The sequence below is a fragment of the Pseudoliparis swirei genome, chromosome 15, assembly GCF_029220125.1.
Source record: "Pseudoliparis swirei isolate HS2019 ecotype Mariana Trench chromosome 15, NWPU_hadal_v1, whole genome shotgun sequence".
In the NCBI taxonomy this organism is placed as follows: Eukaryota; Metazoa; Chordata; class Actinopteri; order Perciformes; family Liparidae; genus Pseudoliparis; species Pseudoliparis swirei.
Window position 1 is genome coordinate 1,961,486 of NC_079402.1, and position 21,421 is coordinate 1,982,906.

Consider the following 21,421-nt stretch of genomic DNA (forward strand, 5'->3'; position numbering starts at 1 on the left):
CACACACACACAGATACAAAGACACACATACAAAGACACACACAGATACAAAGACACACACATACAAAGACACGCACACACACAGATACAAAGACACACACACATACAGCCACACACAACCACAGATACAAAGACACACATACAAAGACACACACACACACATACAAAGACACGCACACACAAAGACACACATACAAAGACACGCGCACACAAAGACACACACACACACACAGATACAAAGACACACACACAGACAGATACAAAGACACACATACAAAGACACTCACACACACAGATACAAAGACACACACATACAGCCACACACAACCACAGATACAAAGACACACATACAAAGACACACACACACACAGATACAAAGACACACATACAAAGACACGCACACACAAAGACACACATACAAAGACACGCGCACACAAAGACACGCACACACACACAGATACAAAGACACATACAGCCACACACAACCACAGATACAAAGACACACATACAAAGACACACACACACACAGATACAAAGACACACATACAAAGACACGCACGCACACAGATACAAAGACACACACACACACAGATACAAAGACACACATACAAAGACACACACAGATACAAAGACACACATACAAAGACACGCACATACAAAGACACGCACGCACACAGATACAAAGACACACACATACAGCCACACACAACCAGACACAAAGACACACATACAAAGACACGCACGCACACAGATACAAAGACACACACATGCATAGACACGCACACACACACATACAGCCACACACAACCACAGATACAAAGACACACATACAAAGACACACACACACACATACATACAGCCACACACAACCACAGAAACAAAGACACACATACAAAGACACACACACACAGATACAAAGACACACATACAAAGACACACACACACACAGATACAAAGACACACATACAAAGACACTCACACACACACGCACAGATACAAAGACACACATACAGCCACACACAACCACAGACACACAGATACAAAAACCCGGCACACGTGAAGTCATTTTAAAATCAGATATATTTAAAGTAAAGTTGTCAGAATGCAATGACCTCTAAACAAGAGAAGTAACATCGACTGAAAAAACAAAAAGTGCAAAAACAACAACAACAACATGTTAAAATGTCTATTTGTGGTAAACAAACCATAAAATCACAAACCTCGTGTACACAACGTGACAAATATATTAAAATCAAAGGTGAGATGAATGTGTCCTCTTTGGTCGGCATAGAAACAGAAACGAGTCCCTGGATCAAAGTCTCTGCAGGAAGTCAAGTCGAGCTTCCTGTTGAAGCCCCGCCCCCAAACTCAGACTGCAGCATGGTTATGAGGCAACAAGGAGAGGCGAAGAATTAGGAGTCAAACAGAGGACATGAGGAGTGTTCATCAGGGAAGACCCTCGTGGGCTCAGTCCAGGGGGTCCGGGGTGGTCCAGATGCCCCCCCCCCCTCAGAGTGGCGTCCTACCCGGCCCTCTGGAGCTATGCGTTCCAGCCGCGTCGTGGTCATTTGAGGATGGCGGCCGCCGCCTCCCGGACACACGACACGGCCCTGTGGACGTCCTCCTCCGTCTGCTCCACGGTGACCACCACCCGGATGCTGCGGACGCACAGGGGGCGGAGTCAGACGGCGCCCGCTTATTGCACCAATCACACGCATCAACAGGTCGACTAACGGAGACTTATTTTACTTTTGAATATTTTACTGGAGAATTACCTCCATTACTCATTTATTATTATGGCTCGTATTACTTACTTTTAATGTTTATTATTTGTTTTGGATAGTTTTTATTACGAACTTTTAATATTATGTATAACTTAGTTTTAATATCTTATTTTAAATATTTCTGAATATCTTTTATTACTTATTTTAATGTGTTTTATTTATTACATATTTTAATAATTTTTATGACACTTTCAATAGTTTGTATTCCTTTTTTAAAATATTTGTTATTACTTACTTTTAATGTTTTTTATTACTTACTTTTAATGTTTTTTATTACTTATTTTAAATATTTATAATTACTTATTTTAAATATTACTTACATTTAATGTTTTTTATGTATTACTTATTTTAAGTTTTTATTACTTACTTTTTAGTTTGTATTACTTTTTTCCCCTCTATTTTTTAAACTTACTTTTAATGTTTTTTATGACTTACTTTTAATGGTTTTAACTGTGAATGGTCCCTCTCAAATAGAGATAATAATCTCTTCCTTTGGGCCGTATAAACTAAGTTGGTGACATTGAACACCTCACCTGGGGGGGGGGAGGAAGCGCTCCTCCTTGTCCAGGTAGCGGGCGAGAGTCAGAGCCACGCCCCTCTCCAGACACTGAGGGGAAAGACAAGGAAGCACCATCACCTCTGGTCTCCCGGGGGGGGGGGGGGGGGGGGTGGACTCACGTGTTCCACCACGGAGCGCAGCAGCTGCGTGTCGGCGTCCCGGGAGCCCGAGCTCCTCTCCAGCTGCAGGTGGAGGGCCGGAGCGGAGGCCACGCCCACCAGCTTCAGCCCGGGGACGCTGAGAGGCAACAACAACAACAACAACAACAGAGCATCACATATATACACATCACCACCCAGTCTCTGTGAACGACCTCTAGGCTCCCTCAAAGGGGGCGGGGCCTCCCAGCTGAAGCGTTTCTCTAGGTTCAGTTTCCTCGTGTTGATCCACTCGTTTGTCTTTCAATAAGTTTGTCGAGTGGATTAAAGTTAGAAGAAGTGAAGTGTTGGTCAGCTGGGTGGACGTCTTGTGTTAGTCCATCCGGACCAGCATGACCAACACGTCAAGAACTAATCGTAGCTCCGCCCACAGTGACATCATCGCCCCCCGGTGGGCGTGGCTTACCTCTGGAAGGCCTTGAACACGTGTTTACACTTCAGCCTCAGGACGCGGAAGATGTCTGTAGAACAAAAGAGGGATGAGTGGATACCTCTCTACCTCGCTCTACTTCTATACCTCTCTACTTCTATACCTCTCTACCCCTCTCTACCTCACTCTACCTCTCTCTACCTCTACCTCTCTATACCCCTCTACCTCTCTCTACCTCTACTTCTCTACCCTTCTCTCTACACCTCTACCTCTCTCTCTCTCCACCTCTCTACGTCTCTCTACCTCTCCCTCCCTCTCTACCTTTACCCTTCTATCTCTCCCTCTCTCTACCTCTACCTCCCTCAGAAAAAGGTTCCATATGAATGCAACGGGCTTCCCGGTTGGGGGCGGAGCCTGTACCTGGGTCCTCCTCCATGATGTTGAGGGCCTCGATGGCGGCGGCCGCCAGCATGGGGGGCAGCGAGGCGGAGAAGCAGTAGCCCTGACCCGACAGGCGCTGCAGAGAGGGGCAGTGGACCTTTGAGCAAACACCTCAACACGGACAGCACAGCGCCCCCAGGTGGCCGGACAGGGAACTGAACACCACCTGGAGACTCTAGTCCCTCAGCTGGCTCAGTGGCTGTTTTTAAGCTCCGCCCCCGTTTCTCATGTCAGAGCTTAGTCAGAGTCCAAGTGATGAGGTCATCCTCATTCTGTCTTCATTTAATTTATTCATTTATTCACGTCTTTATATCTTTTTCTATAAAATCATGTTTGACTTTCATGGCACGCTGTTGAAGACACACACAAACACAAACGCACGCACACACACACACATATGAACGCACACAAACACCTACACACGAACGCAGACACGAACACATGCACACACACACCTCGGTTTCCTCCTCCTCCTCCTCCTCCTCCTCCTCCTCCTCCTCCTCCCTCTCCTCCCGTTACCTGGTGGTCGATGACGAAGGAGCGTCCGCAGCAGAAGCCTCCGATGGACGCCACGGCGTTCTCCATGTTGGCGCTGATCAGGTCGATGTCGTCGATCTGCGTGACGGTGTTTATTATTGTTTCATGTTTATTATTGTTTTATGTTTATTATTGTGATATGTGTGTTATGTGTGTAGTTGTTTGTTGTTGTTGTTATAACTGCAGCTGTGAGGGTGAGAACCAGGAGAGCCGGCCTTTGACCTCACATTGACCCCAAAGTGCTCCGTGACTCCTCGCCCGTGTTCTCCCAGCACGCCGAACGACATGCTCTCCTCCAGGAACACCCGCACCTTGAAGCGGTACTTCAGCTTCACCTGCAGGGGGGGGGGGGGGGGGGCGCACCACAGACATCAGACATCAGAGACGTGTGTACGCTCTCTACATGTCTGTCTGTTATCCATCTCTCTGTTATCTGTCTGTCATTATTATTATACAGACACAGAGTAATAAATGAGAGCGGGGGGGTCCTCCTCACTTCGATGGGCACCTTATGAAACCATGAGCTCCATGTCATTGAGGATAACAACAACAACAACAACAGTAGTAACCACGGTCCCCCTCACCAGCTCGGGCAGCGGGCAGATGTCGGCCGTGTTGATGTACAGACCCTCCACCACGATGAACTTCCGGGTCACGCGGGCTTTCCGGGGGTTCTGTACAGAAACAGAACCACGTGACTCCCCGGGGACGTAAACACGGGGCGATGACATCGCTACTCAACCACGTCGCCACGGCAACTTTAATGTTTATTATTTGTTTTGGATAGTTTTATTACAACTTTAATATTATGTATAACTTAGTTTTAATATCTTATTTTAAATATTTCTGAATATCTTTTATTACTTATTTTAATGTGTTTTATTTATTACATATTTTAATAATTTTTATGACACTTTCAATAGTTTGTATTCCTTTTTTAAAATATTTGTTATTACTTACTTTTAATGTTTTTTATTACTTACTTTTAATGTTTTTTATTACTTATTTTAAATATTTATAATTACTTATTTTAAATATTACTTACATTTAATGTTTTTTATGTATTACTTATTTTAAGTTTTTATTACTTACTTTTTAGTTTGTATTACTTTTTTCCCCTCTATTTTTTAAACTTACTTTTAATGTTTTTATGACTTACTTTTAATGGTTTTAACTGTGAATGGTCCCTCTCAAATAGAGATAATAATCTCTTCCTTTGGGCCGTATAAACTAAGTTGGTGACATTGAACACCTCACCTGGGGGGGGGGAGGAAGCGCTCCTCCTTGTCCAGGTAGCGGGCGAGAGTCAGAGCCACGCCCCTCTCCAGACACTGAGGGGAAAGACAAGGAAGCACCATCACCTCTGGTCTCCCGGGGGGGGGGGGGGGGGGGGGTGGACTCACGTGTTCCACCACGGAGCGCAGCAGCTGCGTGTGGGCGAGCCGGGAGCGCGATCTCCTGTGCAGCTGCAGGTGGAGGGCCGGAGCGAGGCCACGCCCACCAGCTTCAGCCCGGGGACGCTGAGAGGCAACAACAACAACAACAACAACAGAGCATCACATATATACACATCACCACCCAGTCTCTGTGAACGACCTCTAGGCTCCCTCAAAGGCGGGCCTCCCAGCTGAAGCGTTTCTCTAGGTTCAGTTTCCTCGTGTTGATCCACTCGTTTGTCTTTCAATAAGTTTGTCGAGTGGATTAAAGTTAGAAGAAGTGAAGTGTTGGTCAGCTGGGTGGACGTCTTGTGTTAGTCCATCCGGACCAGCATGACCAACACGTCAAGAACTAATCGTAGCTCCGCCCACAGTGACATCATCGCCCCCCGGTGGGCGTGGCTTACCTCTGGAAGGCCTTGAACACGTGTTTACACTTCAGCCTCAGGACGCGGAAGATGTCTGTAGAACAAAAGAGGGATGAGTGGATACCTCTCTACCTCGCTCTACTTCTATACCTCTCTACTTCTATACCTCTCTACCTCTATACCTCTCTACCTCTATACCTCTCTACCCCTCTCTACCTCACTCTACCTCTCTATACCCCTCTACCTCTCTATACTTCTCTACCCTTCTCTCTACACCTCTACCTCTCTCTCTCTCCACCTCTCTACGTCTCTCTACCTCTCCCTCCCTCTCTACCTTTACCCTTCTATCTCTCCCTCTCTCTACCTCTACCTCCCTCAGAAAAAGGTTCCATATGAATGCAACGGGCTTCCCGGTTGGGGGCGGAGCCTGTACCTGGGTCCTCCTCCATGATGTTGAGGGCCTCGATGGCGGCGGCCGCCAGCATGGGGGGCAGCGAGGCGGAGAAGCAGTAGCCCTGACCCGACAGGCGCTGCAGAGAGGGGCAGTGGACCTTTGAGCAAACACCTCAACACGGACAGCACAGCGCCCCCAGGTGGCCGGACAGGGAACTGAACACCACCTGGAGACTCTAGTCCCTCAGCTGGCTCAGTGGCTGTTTTTAAGCTCCGCCCCCGTTTCTCATGTCAGAGCTTAGTCAGAGTCCAAGTGATGAGGTCATCCTCATTCTGTCTTCATTTAATTTATTCATTTATTCACGTCTTTATATCTTTTTCTATAAAATCATGTTTGACTTTCATGGAACGCTGTTGAAGACACACACAAACACAAACGCACGCACACACACACACATATGAACGCACACAAACACCTACACACACGAACGCAGACACGAACACATGCACACACACACCTCGGTTTGCTCCTCCTCCTCCTCCTCCTCCTCCTCCTCCTCCTCCTCCTCCTCCCTCTCCTCCCGTTACCTGGTGGTCGATGACGAAGGAGCGTCCGCAGCAGAAGCCTCCGATGGACGCCACGGCGTTCTCCATGTTGGCGCTGATCAGGTCGATGTCGTCGATCTGCGTGACGGTGTTTATTATTGTTTCATGTTTATTATTGTTTTATGTTTATTATTGTGATATGTGTGTTATGTGTGTAGTTGTTTGTTGTTGTTGTTATAACTGCAGCTGTGAGGGTGAGAACCAGGAGAGCCGGCCTTTGACCTCACATTGACCCCAAAGTGCTCCGTGACTCCTCGCCCGTGTTCTCCCAGCACGCCGAACGACATGCTCTCCTCCAGGAACACCCGCACCTTGAAGCGGTACTTCAGCTTCACCTGCAGGGGGGGGGGGGGGGGGGGGCGCACCACAGACATCAGACACGTGTGTACGCTCTCTACATGTCTGTCTGTTATCCATCTCTCTGTTATCTGTCTGTCATTATTATTATACAGACACAGAGTAATAAATGAGAGCGGGGGGGTCCTCCTCACTTCGATGGGCACCTTATGAAACCATGAGCTCCATGTCATTGAGGATAACAACAACAACAACAACAACAGTAGTAACCACGGTCCCCCTCACCAGCTCGGGCAGCGGGCAGATGTCGGCCGTGTTGATGTACAGACCCTCCACCACGATGAACTTCCGGGTCACGCGGGCTTTCCGGGGGTTCTGTACAGAAACAGAACCACGTGACTCCCCGGGGACGTAAACACGGGGCGATGACATCGCTACTCAACCACGTCGCCACGGCAACCACCTTCTGGTCCTCCTGCTCCTGCTCCAGCAGCAGCCGCTCCAGGTCCTCCATGTCGTTGTGCTTGAAGTATTTGATGAAGCTGCGTGACGCCTGCAGACCCTTCTGGATGGAGAAGCAGGCGGCCTCGTCCCTGAAGGCAACACGAGAGCAGAGCGGAGGGAAACCTCGCGTTGACACGGAGAAGTGAGAACATGTGGCATTTAAACTAAAAGAGAATTAAACCCACACAACTGCCCCTCTTAGGCACACACACACACACACACACACACACACACACACACACACACCCACACACACACACACACACACACACACACAGTAAATATTGTGTTGTTTTATTGTACATTCCTGAGCATTGCCACTTTCATTTCACTGCACACCCTGTGTGTGTATGTGACAAATAAAACATCTTGAATCTTGAATCTTGAATTAAAAATCATCCAGTAAATAACCTTAAATGACTGAGACAATAGTTTAGATTTAAAGAATAAACATTCATGTCTTTTCAGTTACGGTGCGTTCACTTGCAGCGCGGAAATATGAGAGTATGAAAGAGCGTATGGCGGCTTATATTAACAGGGTCTTTCTTTCTTTTAAAAGCACACACAGACGCGCTCACAGACACACACTAACTAACACACACACTCTCAGACACCCTCACACACACACACACACGCGGTAACACACATGCTCTCACAAACACACGCTCTCACACACACACAACCTCTCTCTCTCTCTCACACACACACACACACACACACAAGCTCTCTCTCTCTCTCTCTCACACACACACACACAAGCTCTCTCTCTCTCTCCCACACACTCACAAGCTCTCTCTCTCTCTCTCTGACACAAGCTCTCTCTCTCACACACACACGCTCTCTGCCACACACACACACACGCTAACACACACACACACAAGCTCTCTCTCTCTCTCACACACACACAAGCTCTCTCTCTCTCTCTCTCTCTCTCACACACACACGCTCTCTCCTACACACACACATATGCTAACACACACACACACGCTCACACACACTCACGTACGCGCGTCAGCAGCTACTCACACAAAGATGATGTCGCCCCTCTTGGAGTAGGCGGGGATGGCGCTGGCGATGGTGGCGAAGCCGTACGAGTAGATGATGGCCTCCTCCGTCTTCATGAACTTGGCCAGACGGGACTCCAGCTCCAGGTGAACGTCTGGGGGACGGAACCAGGAGGGAGTTCTGACCGGGTCTCCTTGGACCTGCCCCCCCCCCCCCCCCCAGAGGGTCGATAGAAAGAGTCTCCACTCACCAAAGGTTCCATAGAAGCCTCTCGGCCCACATGTTCCCACGCCGTATTTCTTCAGTGACGCCAACGCTTTTTGCTGTGATGAGAAAAAGAAGAGATATGACACACACACACACACACACACAGACAGACACACAGACACTCTCTAGAGTTATATTTTGTAGCTCAGTCTACAAATGATCACTTAGACCTCAGGATGTAAATAGTTTTGTAAAACATGAAGTTCAAAGTGGAAATCTCGACAGGTCAAAGGTTACGAGTTCTTGTAAATGCCCGTAGCGTGTGTGCTGTGACAGAGGTCAGGGGTCAGGGCGTGCCCCCAGAAGAAGGAGTGAGTAATGATGAGCGACCTTGACGCGCTCGTTGTCCAGTAGACCCAGGAAGTTGAATGAAGCGAAGTTGATGCATTCTTTTCCATTGATGGTGATGTTGTGGCTGGGAGGTCTGCAGAGGAGAGCAGAGAGTTTACTCCTGTAACACGCTGCTCAGAGGGGGGGGGAGGGGCTTACCCTGTGACGACGTCATAGCTGAGGGAGGGGTGGTCTTTGGAAACAGGAGGAACCAGAGGATCCGGCTGCCACTCCTCGATGAGGTCCTCCTTCTCCTGCAACCACAGGACAGTTTGGTGTCACACACACACACACACACACACGCACACACACACACCTTCTCCGTCAGCTTGTAGGTCTCGTGGAGCTTGTAGGTCTTGGAGAACAGGAGCCTGATGATCCACAGGATGAGGATCCCCTCCAGGATCAGGTGATAGGCCGGCGCCTGAGGGGGACACGGCGGTTACGTTGCTGTGAATGTGGGCGGGGCCAAGCGGGGTCAACCACCACACCCGTGCATTCCAATGCCTATACTTGTGTGTCTGAATATGCCAGAAATACCAGGATGTTCCACTGCCTTCGGAGTCTTTTGGCAGGACGCATGCGTGTCCGGCGATTCAGACCCATAATGCATTGCGTAAAAATAAAACATAGGAGCAAAGTTCAAAGTGGCGTGTTATGAGGAAGTGGAAAGTCCCAATAGAAAACCAGCTGCGTGCTACAGTGTGTACTTCAAGGGCGGCTGCAGGGCTCAAAGTGTTCGAGGGTTCAGGACTTTGTTTAAAAGTTCAACGAAGTTGAAGGTACACATTTTAATCCTCGCCACGCGGCGCCCTTCTTCCGCTTCACCGGCGTGGAAACGAACCGCCGCCGGTATCCACCCGGGATGAATTGTGCTCATGCGTGACCACAAAACACGTCGAACTCATCGTGTCCACGAGAGTCTCTCAGACATGTTGAGCTCTTTATGAAGACTTTTTTAGTAAGTCAGCAATTTCTGCAGACTGTTGCCCGAGGGAATTACCCATAATTCATAGCACGGGGTATAACTAGTGGAAGCATTGGAGCATCACACTGAAACATGAGGATTCAAATCATGTGAAATCAGAGGAATAGAAGCAGAGATTATATATTTATATACACATATTTTCTCGTCAAATATTTTAATATAATCATTGAAGCCGTTTTGACAAAAAAAGTTAATATATTATTTTAAATGATCTCACATCTCTCGTGAGGAAAGAGCCTGGAAGACGTTTGAATATATAAAATAAATACCCACAATTGGACAAAATTATGGAGGACAGAAAATGACTTCAGGATAAATAAATACATGCAGGAATAAATAAATAAATGCTTAAATAAATGTATAAATAAATACATGCAGGAATAAATAAATAAATACATACAGGAATAAATAAACAAATGTTTAAATAAATGTATGCATAAATAAATAATGTATTTATACATTTATTTAAGCATTTATTTATTCCTGTATTTATTCATGCTTTTATTTATTTAAAGGGTAATTCCTTCCAGTATGTTGTCGTGTCTTTCTATAGAGATCCCCATAGGGAGGCAATCTTAAACTATGATGTCATACTACTAGATCATCAAATGACTCAAAGTTCTAGTTCTGGCATAGTGGAGGAGTTTCTCCTCAGTAGCTCAACACGCGAGGACTGGTATGAACTAAAGATGTGGACATTTTATTCAACAACAACAACAACAACAACGGTGTTGTCTTCTAGCACCAAAAACACATTTAAATGGAGTCCTGTACACGTAGTAAAGTAAGTTACATCGCCCACGAGACACCACAACAGTCCCCAGGCGCGGCGGTGAAGAACACCTGCACACGAGGAGAGCTGTCCGGTTCACCTGGGCTCGAACACGAAGCTCATCGCCCAGATGTGACACTTGTGTGGCTAGCGGCAGGCGAAATGTTCAAGGAACAGCTCACTTCCGTGTTTCTTCGCCTTCTCGCCGCTGATTGGTCGGTACCACCGCGCGCAGCCGACACGCGACTACGCGATTGGCTGAGAGGGTGTCAACCGCCTTCCTCGAGCCGCAGTTACTTCCTGACAGAAGTTTACAATAAACAGCCTCGGAACACAATGGAAACCATCGACGAGGAGCTAGAGACACGAGGAGTGTCCCTGTTCACGTCAGTGTCGACACAACAGAGCGGCAGGAAGGAGAAACTTGCCTCGTAAAACGCTTGAACCATTTCCACCAACACCCATTGCTGTCCGGACGCCATGTTTATCTCCTCTCTGCAACGTCACTAATGGTGCGTTTACGTTCCACGAGAAAAGTAGTAGATCGGAGTGTCCGTTCGTAAGACAATACAAACTTATCTCACATCGCTTAAATACTACGACCCACTTTGAAACTTACAAATAAATAAAAATAAAGTAAGCATGTATATATAAATATATATAATTTATATATAAATATGGAGGATTTAGTCAGCGTGAAAATCAGGATGTAAATTAAATTGCGCAAAGAATTAAAACTTCTTTTTAAATAGATGAACAATTAACCAATACATATGCCTTTTAATTTAGAGCTATACATTACTAAACAACACAATCAATAACTAATTTATTATATTTTTAAAGGAAAATGATTGAACACATTTACATATATTTATTGACATATATATATATATATATGTACATATATATTATGAGATTTACATTTGTTATACATTTTTGAACTTGCACCAATTCAGCTTCAGTCAACAGACAAGACCACTGCCCAAATATATATTTATTAAAAGCAATTGTTATTGCAGCAGATACATGTAGAACATAAACCATAAGCCTACTCGTGACAGAATATACGTACCGTACCTTTTAATCATGGCTTAGTACCTCAAAAATATGAGAAAACCAACCTGTCGTTATAATAGCTGGAGATAGTTGTTTGTGTTATTATGAGACACAGTTGCGTATAAATGTGACACATCAAATGTTTTATATTCCGACTACATAATTACCAATATATTTAACTGTAAGTTTGAGCTTTGCTCACCAAATACCACTTAAAATATAATAATATATTAATATTAATGTGACAATTTTTTCCCTCTATTGCTGATGAATAGAGGGACTGTGCAACAATTCAGAAACGGCTAAATAAAAACTATCTGCTCAGTTTCTCATCATAAATGTTGGAACAATAGGAGTTTACATTCGGCATAGGCTCTTTCTGTCTCATTCAAAGATGTTTAGATAGTTTATTCCAAATATTATTTTCCAGATGATTCCTTTTCACTAAACACACAATACGCACCATATTGGTAAAAGCTAAAGTCTGCAAAGCACTGGCTGGTGAACTGTGTCCTGTAAACCTCATAATAACTCATTATAAGCTAATATAGTAATTATGAATTACTGCATTAACTTATTACTGTAATTACTATAATTATCATTCACTACAGTAATAACAGGAATGATTATAAGCTGTAGGAGAGGCCACTAACCGCTCATACAATGTTCTGAGCCTTTATCCGATGGAAAGATGGAAGATTACGACGTATTTAAACAGAAAACATGGCGGCTCAGAGGAACTCTGCTCAAACCTTCAGGCTGGAACTGATACGAGCAGAAAAAGCCAAAACATTGTGACTGAGGCGTCATTATGCTGCCTGTGTCCAATCATTCCTGGAACTTTGGTATAAACACTCAGGGAACACCCCCCTCCCTTGAGAGCCTGTTTTCAAGTGTTTTATGATTGTTTTTTGGCCCGCAGGCTCGACCGCTCCTCTTGGTCAGAGCAGAAGAGTTACGGATGTGTCAATTGCTTCGTGCAAACATCTGCATTGTTTTTCTCTCCGGCTTTAAACCAATTTCCATCACATTTCTTTCTTTTATTCGTCAACCGCCCCCATCGACACGACCGCCGCGTTCAGAGAACGATCCCTCGCGCCTCGGAGCGACGGACGTTAGCTACAAGGTGTCGCCGTATGTTGTTCCTCGGTCTGTCACTCACACACATGTCTACAGAACCGCCTCAATTGATAATGAGAAACATGTCTGAAGTGTCTCGATTACAGATGAATACACACAACACAATAATACAGTTGTTGAGAACACTTCAGCCCAGTTGTGAGTTATCTAGACACCTTTTGACCTGCAGATCTGTGCTTCCTGGTTCTGGTAAGAAGCCCATCGATTGCTCCCCCAAGGGTTGAAGTATTTGCTTACATTTGTTATATATTAAAGCATTTGCCGCTATCATGACTCTATGCACACTGTACACATTGCATGAGCCGTCTTCTGGAGTTGCTTTTGGATCCATAGAAGGATTCAGTCCTGTAGGAGGACAGCAGGGAGCGGATTATAAAGGAAGCTGTTCTCGGCATATGAAGAACCGCTCGTACGATTGCTTGGTACCGTTTGATGCTCTCTGGACCGTCGACACTTCTTAATTCATACTCTTTGAATACACTTCTACCAGGGCTCTGGGGGCGGAGCTTCAGGGCAGTTCACTTTTGCCGATGGATCCTTGGATTAAAGCATTCGCTGGCAAAATATCTCCACTCATTAAAATCCATCCTGTACTTTTGGAGCCATGTCCCAGTTTACATTCATATAGTCGGTCAGACCCAACATTGATGGAGTCCAGTTCTTCTAAATGTAATCTAAGCGTGTCGGCATATCCCTGGCTGTGGCTGCACTGCATGTTCCAAGATCTTATTCCCATGTGAGCGTAACTCATAGTTTGGGGTTTAATGTCATCCAAGCATCAATCTATGGTAATCTATGGTAATCTATGGTACTGCTCAAGACCCAAAGGAAGTGCAGTTGAGTGTGAAGTACGAGCGATTCTCCAGAAAGACCACCGGCTACACATTCAGCCCGTTCTCAACACGTATGTTTAGACTCTACTGGTTAGATAAGCTAAAGAAAGGATAGATAGTTGAGGTCAGAGAGAAAACATCTAGACTTAAGTAGAGAGATCTCTACAACATGCTGAATAATAAGAGTACAGGAGCAGTAACCACACAGCGGAGGGTTCAGGCTCACCTGAAGCTTAAAGCTTAAAGCTCGGCTTATGTGCACGTATTGCTCCTCACGGGCGTCTTTACGGCTGCGAGTATCGACAATAGCCACGTTTGTTGTTTAGGTTAATTTTCATGATTTTGGTTAAGTGTCTTTGGAAGGAGGCCCGACGGAACGGGCTGTCAACGCTGCTGAGTCGGCAACTTTCTTTATAGATTTACTACATTGATGAGCTTGTGCTGCCCGCTACTGGGCGGTGTGTTTTAGTTGGATGATTTGTCAAATCTGGCAGCCTCTCGCTAGTTTTTCAAGATTACCAACCCCTAGCTTCAAAGTAGCTTCTAGGTAGCTTCTAGGTAGCTTGAAGGTAGCTTCTAGGTAGCTTCTATGTAGCTTGAAGGTAGCTTCTGGGTAGCTTCTAGGTAGCTTCTATGTCGCTTGAAGGTAGCTTCAATCTCTCTCACACCTGCATAAAGATTGTGTGACGCAACGCAGCAGATGATACTCATGGCACATCCACATTCCACAGTTCACTCATGAAGAGCAGAGTGTTACATTTACTGATTTACACGCACACACACACTCACACTCACACACACACACTCACACACACACACACACACACACTCACACAGTCCATTGTCGTCTGCATAGAACTCAACTCGTACGGAGGGTCCCAGGAGGGCCGGCGTGTCAGGATGACGTCCGGTTGAACCCCGCCTCCACGTGTCTCTGCAGCCACAGCTCCGCCAGCTGCATCGCCGACGCGAACGAACTGGCTCTGGAGCCGAGGCACATCTTGCGTTGCCTCTGCTCCAGACTCGCGTTGCATCGGACCGGGTGATAGACGTGGACGAGGCCCGGCTCCTGACTGCGCAACACCGTTAAACCGGAGTTGATCACTTTGGTGAACAAGTCCACGTCTTCAAGTCCCCAGCCTAAGATGGAGGTGTCGAATCCTCCGGCTTTCAGCAAGTCGCCCTTGAACACGCAGGTGATACCGAAGCCGTAATCCCGCCAGAAGCCGCTTTTCTTGGTGAGAACGAATTGGTTGTCTCTTGGGGCCTTCTCGGAGGACACCACCTCGGGGTTGTACTGACTGAAGACGACTGGGAAATAGACTTGTCTCCCTTGGACGGCGTTGTATCTGCAGCGCTGCAAAGCCTCGCCGCTGAAGACGAGATCCACATCGCAGAAGAAGAGCAGGGAGTCGTTGTCGAGCTGCGAGGAGCCCAGCTCCAGAGCCAGTCCCCGCGAGAAGTTGCCCATCATGGGGATCACGGACAGGTCGGCTTTGGGATACTTCCTGCCGTAGTCTCGGATTAACCGATTGTGCTCGCCTCGGTCCGGGTCGCTCCCATCGTCCACCAGAATGACGGAGAGCTTCACGTTCTGTCTGGGTATCAAACACACCGTCTCAAAGTTCTGCATGAAGCGGACGAAGGTGTCGTAGCGACCGGATAACGGGACCAGGATGTTGACCTTCTTCTGGCTCTGCTCCCACAGTTCCCGGTTTGATTCGTACACCTGGAAGGGCGACAAGAACTTCAGAGAGTTGGACAGGAAGGAAAGGGATTGGGATTCAGAGTTGATGGCCGCCACCAGTTCCGCCACGTCCAGCTCGTCGGCTTCGGTGAAGAAGGGTCGGCTGAAGGACTGCTGAAGGTAAGCGTGGCGCCGCACCGGCACCGTTATCTTGCGTCCTTTGTGTTTCCTGTACAGAAGCAACAAGTCCACGATGTACTCGGCGCCGTGCATCGGATCCACCCTGTAGTAGCCGTACTGGATCTCTTTAAAGTCGATCACGCGCCCGCGGGTTTTCGAATTCTCGTTGATCATCTCCATGACCTGGAGGATGACGTCTTCCAGCGCGGTCCGGAGAGAGTTCCCGAGGCTCTGCCGGGCCACCTTGTTCTCGGCGGCGGAGTACATGTGGCGCCCGGTCAGGAAATCCCACTCGATGACGTCGTTTCTCTCGGCGGGCTTGTAGCGCATGTAGGACGGCGGCGAGCCCAGCTGCTGGTCCTCCCACAGGACCTCCGTGTCGCCCAGGTAGCTCATGCTCAGGCCCTGGCGGTGCAGCAGGATGCTGCGGTAACACAGCCTGGAGATCTCGCGGCTCAGCAGGAAGCTGTGCAGCCGGTACTGGTAGGCGGGCTTCTTGTTGGGGTGCAGTGTGATGGCGTTGTGGATCTTGCTGCTGTGGAGTTTCTCGATGAAACCTTTCTTGTTGTGTTCGTAGTTCTCGTAGAAAAGCTGCTGCATCTGCGGAGAGAGTTGCGACATCCATGAGACGAGCACAGACCTGGGACCAGGAGAACGCCGTCAGACCCTTTTACATTGAATCAAACTAAAGATCAAACATCAATGAACTAACACATTAAGAAACAAAAGTAATACATTCAAATGTATGGATATTTAATGTAACTCTGACTTATATAGATTGTTGTTATTCATGTTTATTACAACATGTAATATCAAACAAAAAGACACAACGTGGACAATAACACACAGTCACACGTCTTTTATCGAGGGGTCTTGGACCCTGAAAGTGGTTTGTGCTTCCACAGTCATCAACGAGCTGCAAACCTGTAATAAATATAATATAAACATGCAACTTGAAATTTAAAAAAAGAACGAATGAAAGGTGCCTTCTGGAACCAAAAATGGTTCTTCAGAGTGATGCCATAGAAGAACTATTTCTGGTTCCTCAAAGAACCATTCAAACCAGGGTTCTCTAAAGAACCATTTCTTCAGTAGGTGATGGTTCTTCGTAGAACTACAAATCCCTTTAAAGAACCATTTCAGAACCATTATTAACTTTCTGTGTCTTTCACCTCATTTAACTGAATGTATCTTACGGATAAATATGTAATATTTTTAACCCCTAACAGGCAACTGAACAGACTCCATGATATTCCTGTAGAACCCTGAAGGAACCGAGAGTCCTCCGTACCTCATAGGACCACACGCACTGCGTGCCTCCGAAGCGGCGCACACAGCGGCCCACCTCCACGTCCTCGTGGGTGGTGTACATCTCCCTCAGACAGGTGCCGATGTGAGGCACCATCCTGCGGAGAACCTCCCTGCTGAAGATCATCCCGGGACCCCCCATGCAGAAGTTCTCCCCGGGCTCCAGGGCCAGCTGGCCCAGCTCCTCGGCCATGCCCAGGCCCGTCTGGCCCAGGTAGAGCGGCTTGCTGCTGTTCAGCGAGCGCAGGAACAGCTCCAGCTTCTCACCTATATATAATAATAAATGTATATACAGGACTGTCTCAGAAAATTACAATATTGTGATAAAGTTCTTTATTTTCTGTAATGCAATTAAAAAAACAAAAATGTCATGCATTCTGGATTCATCACAAATCAACTGAAATATTGCAAGCCTTTTATTCTTTTAATATTGCTGATTATGGCTTACAGCTTAAGAAAACTCAAATATCCTATCTCTAAATATTAGAATATCATGAAAAAGTATACTAGTAGGGTATTAAACAAATCACTTGAATCGTCTAATTAACTCGAAACACCTGGAAACACATTTTCAAATGCTTGATTTTGTTTTGCTGTTATAAATCTTTTTTTTTACTTGGTCTGAGGAAATATTCAAATTTTATGAGATAGGATTTTAGAGTTTTCTTAAACTGTAAGCCATAATCAGCAATAAAAGAATAAAAACTTGCAATATTTCAGTTGATTTGTAATGAATCCAGAATGCATTTTTGTTTTTTTAATTGCATTACAGAAAATAAAGAACTTTATCACAATATTCTAATTTTCTGAGACAGTCCTGTATATATAATATTTATTTTATATATTAATATAATGAACACTATAGATAAATAATATATAAATAATAAGTATGTTTCAAGGACTTTTTCCAGACCTGGAAATAACCATTTAAAAATTCCATGACTTCCAGGTTTTCTATGACCGTACGAACCCGATTATATATATAACATATAATATATATTTTTAAATACATGTATTAAAGTATATATAAATATATATATATGTATAATTGAGTCATATTTGACTATATATAGAATAGATTTATATATATATATTATATATAGTCAAATATACATATATATACATACTTTAATACATATATTTATAAATATAATAATATATGTATAAAAAAATTACATTTGTATATATATATATAAATGTAATATATATATATTAATATAAATATTAAAGTATATGTATATGTATATTTGAGGCATATTTGACTATATATAGAATATATTTATATATATATATTATATATAATCAAATATACATATATATATACTGTATACATACTTTAATATATATTTATATATATTAATATATGTATTAAAAACATTACATTGTGTATATATATATATATATATATATATATATAAACGGAATATATATATAAATATTAAGTACATATATATGTATATTTTAGTCATATTTGACTCTGTATTATACATATATATATACATATTATCACATGTATTAAAATATGACACTGATCACCTCTGATGTACGCGTCATCGTCCGCGCGCATGAACCACTCGTACTCGTCCAGGTGGTGGTCGTGCATGTACTTCAGCATCATGAACGACTTCTTCTGCGGCGGGTACGAGTCGTCCACGTCCGGCAGCGAGACCACCGGGACCGGCACAGGCCCGCGCACGGCTCCGGTCCCCGCGCTGGAGAAGAACTCCACCTTCCCGGGTATGGAGCTCACCCAGGTCCGGTACGCGGCCACCGCGCGCGACCGCACGTACTTTTTCGCGGTCATCACGCCGACGTAGAGGAACCGCTTCGGTCTGCCGGCGGGTCTCTCGGTGTCCCCGCTACCGTTACCGAACACCCGGTCCTCCTCCCGGCCGTCCCGGTCTTTCGCGGCCGCGGCCGCCGGTGCGTTACCCACGGAGGACCCGCCGTGGCGGCGCGTGCACGCGGGAGGTTTCCCCGCGTTGCCCTCCAAGACCCGGGGCGCGAGGAGCCAGGAGGACACGGTGAACCCGAGGAACACCCCAAGCAGCACGGCGCCGCACGGCCTCCGGGGCTTCATGGCCGGTCACCCCGCGGGGAGGTTAGAGCTCCGCGGCGGACGGAGGGAGAGGAACGGATGAATAGTCCCGTTGTCTCCGGGGGGGTCCGGGGGGGTCTGATGCGCCTCCGGTCTTCATGACAGCGTAAACCACGTGGATAACCGGACACGTAGCCCGTCACCCGGACACACACGATGCCAGAGTTACGTCCCAAGAACCCGGTCGAGTCCCGAGAACCCGGTCGAGTCCCGGTGGCTCCGCGGCTAACGGTGCTAACGGTAAACCGTTATGTTTCCCCGGGTAGCATGAAGCTAACTAGCCGATGGAGTTAGCATTGCCACGGGTCCGTTTCTCGTCTGTCCCGGAGCTCGCTCCCCCGGTTTACGGTTACCGTGCACGTCGACGTTTGATGTTTTTCGTGTGTGTGTGTGTGTGTGGGGGGGGGGGGGGTCCTTTCAAACTTAAAGCACCGTTTCAGACCGAATGGAGCACAATTTATTAACATGTAATGCAAATGTAAAACAACAAATATTATGATAATATAAATATATAAAATATATACATCTCACAGCAGGACATAGGCGCTTCTATTTTGAAGGGTAAATATGCAGCAGCACAAAAATACAGGACATAGGCGCTTTTATTTTGAAGGGTAAATCTGCAGCAGCACAAAATAGACATTAAACACAAGACGACTAACACACTAGTTATTATTAGTTGTCAAAAGAAAACGAGCTCCTCATTAACATAATACTTTTAGTTTATTTGTTTATTGTGTTTTTTTATTCCCACCAGGCTGCAGCTTGTTGTTGATGCAGTTCACTGAACTACCAGCAGGGGGCAGCAGAGTCACAGTAATGACAGAGCCATTCAGCAGCTGCTTCCCAGGCCAAACGGTCAGTCTTATGACACATTTTAATATTATTAACTTTATTTAAAATGTACAGTTACAACATAAATGTCACCATTTGATGCTCTGTGCCAGATTGTAGCTACACAGCTAATGTGCAGCTGTAGTCCCTTGACAGACCATAATAAACATAACACAAAAACAAATATAACACAATAACAAACATAACACAGTAACAAACAGTACAGGGTGAGACACTACAACAGTATATGTGGTAAGAAGAACACCAAATACACACAATGCAAAGATACAGTACAGCACATTACAAGTAAGTAATACAAACTATTAAAAGTAAGTAATAAAAACTATTAAAAGTAAGTAATAAAGACCATTAAAGTAAGTAATACATACTATTACAAGTAATAAAAACTATTAAAGTAAGTAATACATACTATTAAAAGTAAGTAATAAAAACTATTAAAAGTAAGTAATAAAAACTATTAAAGTAAGTAATACATACTATTAAAAGTAAGTAATAAAGACCATTAAAGTAAGTAATACAAACTATTAAAAGTAAGTAATAAAAACGATGAAAAGTAAGTTATAAAAACTATTAAAAGTAAGTAATAAAAACTATTAAAAGTAAGTAATAAAAACGATTAAAAACAAGTTATACAAACTATTAAAAGTAAGACATACATACCTCTCATGTATAATAATCCTCTCATGTTAGTTATGTCTGAAGATGAATCCTTTCGCAGGACCGTCGCAGCCCATTGGTGGAGATGCTGTGACGTCACGTGATGAGGGGCGGGCTCAGGCTGCGCCGCTGCAGCCGCACTGAGTGGCGCACAGTGCGCTGCATGACTCCAGCCTGCAGGCTGCTGCTGCTGCTTAACTCCTGGATTTACCACCACCGACGCCGAGGGAAGGACCCATGAGCCACAGACAGGAGCCGAGTTCCCTCATCAATAAGGTAACGAGTGAAGGACTCAAGGAGGCGAGAGGTGCGCGAGACTGCGCACGGTTCATGAGCTTCATCACTGGGTTTAAAGTGGAGGAAGACAGACACTCTGATGCCTTCTTCTCCTTCTTCTTCTTCATCTTCATCTGTTCTCCTTCTTCTTCTCTTTCTTCTTCTTCTCCTCCTTCTTTTTCTTGTTCTTCTAGTTTTTCTTCTTCTGCTTCTTCTCCTTCTCTGTCTTCTACTTCACCTTCTTCTTCTTCTCTGTCTCCTTCTTCTCCTTCGTCTTCTCCTAATTATCCTTCTTCTCCTTCTTCTTCTACTTCTCCTCCTTCTTATCTGTCTTCTTCTTCTTCATCTCCTCCATCTTTTTCTCCTTCTTCTTCATCTCTGCATGTCTTCTCATTATTATTATTCTCCTTCTTCCTCTCCTCCTCATTCTTCTTCTTCTTTCTCTTCTTCTTCATCCTCTTCTTTATCTTCTTCCTCTTTTTCATCTTCTTCTTCTTCTTCCTCTTCTTCCTCCTC

At 45.3% G+C, this 21,421-nt stretch overlaps 3 protein-coding genes across 5 annotated transcripts in view; 1 reads left to right on the forward strand and 2 right to left on the reverse strand.

The window, feature by feature from the left end:
• Nucleotides 1-1,062: 1,062 nt before the first annotated feature.
• sptlc1 (serine palmitoyltransferase, long chain base subunit 1) lies at nt 1,063-11,302 on the reverse strand. Its single transcript, XM_056432753.1, has 15 exons — nt 11,244-11,302; nt 9,372-9,479; nt 9,215-9,309; nt 9,056-9,149; nt 8,709-8,781; nt 8,480-8,612; nt 7,413-7,542; nt 7,235-7,324; nt 6,880-6,987; nt 6,635-6,730; nt 6,087-6,183; nt 5,693-5,747; nt 2,463-2,580; nt 2,318-2,391; nt 1,063-1,658 (listed from the first exon to the last, which is right to left on the reverse strand). The coding sequence occupies exons 1-15, from the start codon at nt 11,295-11,297 to the stop codon at nt 1,565-1,567; spliced, it is 1,419 nt and encodes a 472-aa protein (XP_056288728.1). The 5' UTR covers nt 11,298-11,302; the 3' UTR covers nt 1,063-1,564.
• A 369-nt stretch (nt 11,303-11,671) lies between these two features.
• chsy3 (chondroitin sulfate synthase 3) lies at nt 11,672-19,444 on the reverse strand. Its single transcript, XM_056432749.1, has 3 exons — nt 18,556-19,444; nt 17,003-17,286; nt 11,672-16,311 (listed from the first exon to the last, which is right to left on the reverse strand). Exons 1-3 carry the CDS (start codon nt 19,097-19,099, stop codon nt 14,740-14,742), a joined length of 2,400 nt encoding a protein of 799 aa, XP_056288724.1. The 5' UTR covers nt 19,100-19,444; the 3' UTR covers nt 11,672-14,739.
• Nucleotides 18,691-21,421, forward strand: part of megf10 (multiple EGF-like-domains 10) — a 61,155-nt gene continuing 58,424 nt past the window's right edge. The window contains exons 1-3 of one of the 3 annotated variants that reach the window (XM_056432745.1): nt 18,691-18,756; nt 19,875-19,975; nt 20,691-20,905. The gene's annotated coding sequence lies outside the window, so the exon portion shown is untranslated. Of the gene's footprint in view, nt 18,757-19,041; nt 19,121-19,874; nt 19,976-20,690; nt 20,906-21,421 lie in introns of those variants that run through there. The other 2 variants (XM_056432744.1, XM_056432747.1) reach the window with 2 other exon arrangements.

Excerpts from the sequence above, each read along its gene's own strand:
- sptlc1 (XM_056432753.1), bottom strand. The coding sequence starts at position 11,297 with ATGGCGTCCGGACAGCAATGGGTGTTGGTGGAAATGGTTCAAGCGTTT. Across the intron at positions 9,480-11,243 it reads TGGTTCAAGCGTTTTACGAG|GCGCCGGCCTATCACCTGAT; the intron begins GCAAGTTTCTCC and ends TGTCCCCCTCAG. Across the intron at positions 5,748-6,086 it reads CATCATGGAGGAGGACCCAG|ACATCTTCCGCGTCCTGAGG; the intron begins GTACAGGCTCCG and ends TTTGTTCTACAG.
- chsy3 (XM_056432749.1), bottom strand. The coding sequence starts at position 19,099 with ATGAAGCCCCGGAGGCCGTGCGGCGCCGTGCTGCTTGGGGTGTTCCTC. Across the intron at positions 17,287-18,555 it reads CGATGACGCGTACATCAGAG|GTGAGAAGCTGGAGCTGTTC; the intron begins GTGATCAGTGTC and ends TATTATATATAG. Across the intron at positions 16,312-17,002 it reads AGTGCGTGTGGTCCTATGAG|ATGCAGCAGCTTTTCTACGA; the intron begins GTACGGAGGACT and ends CTCTCTCCGCAG.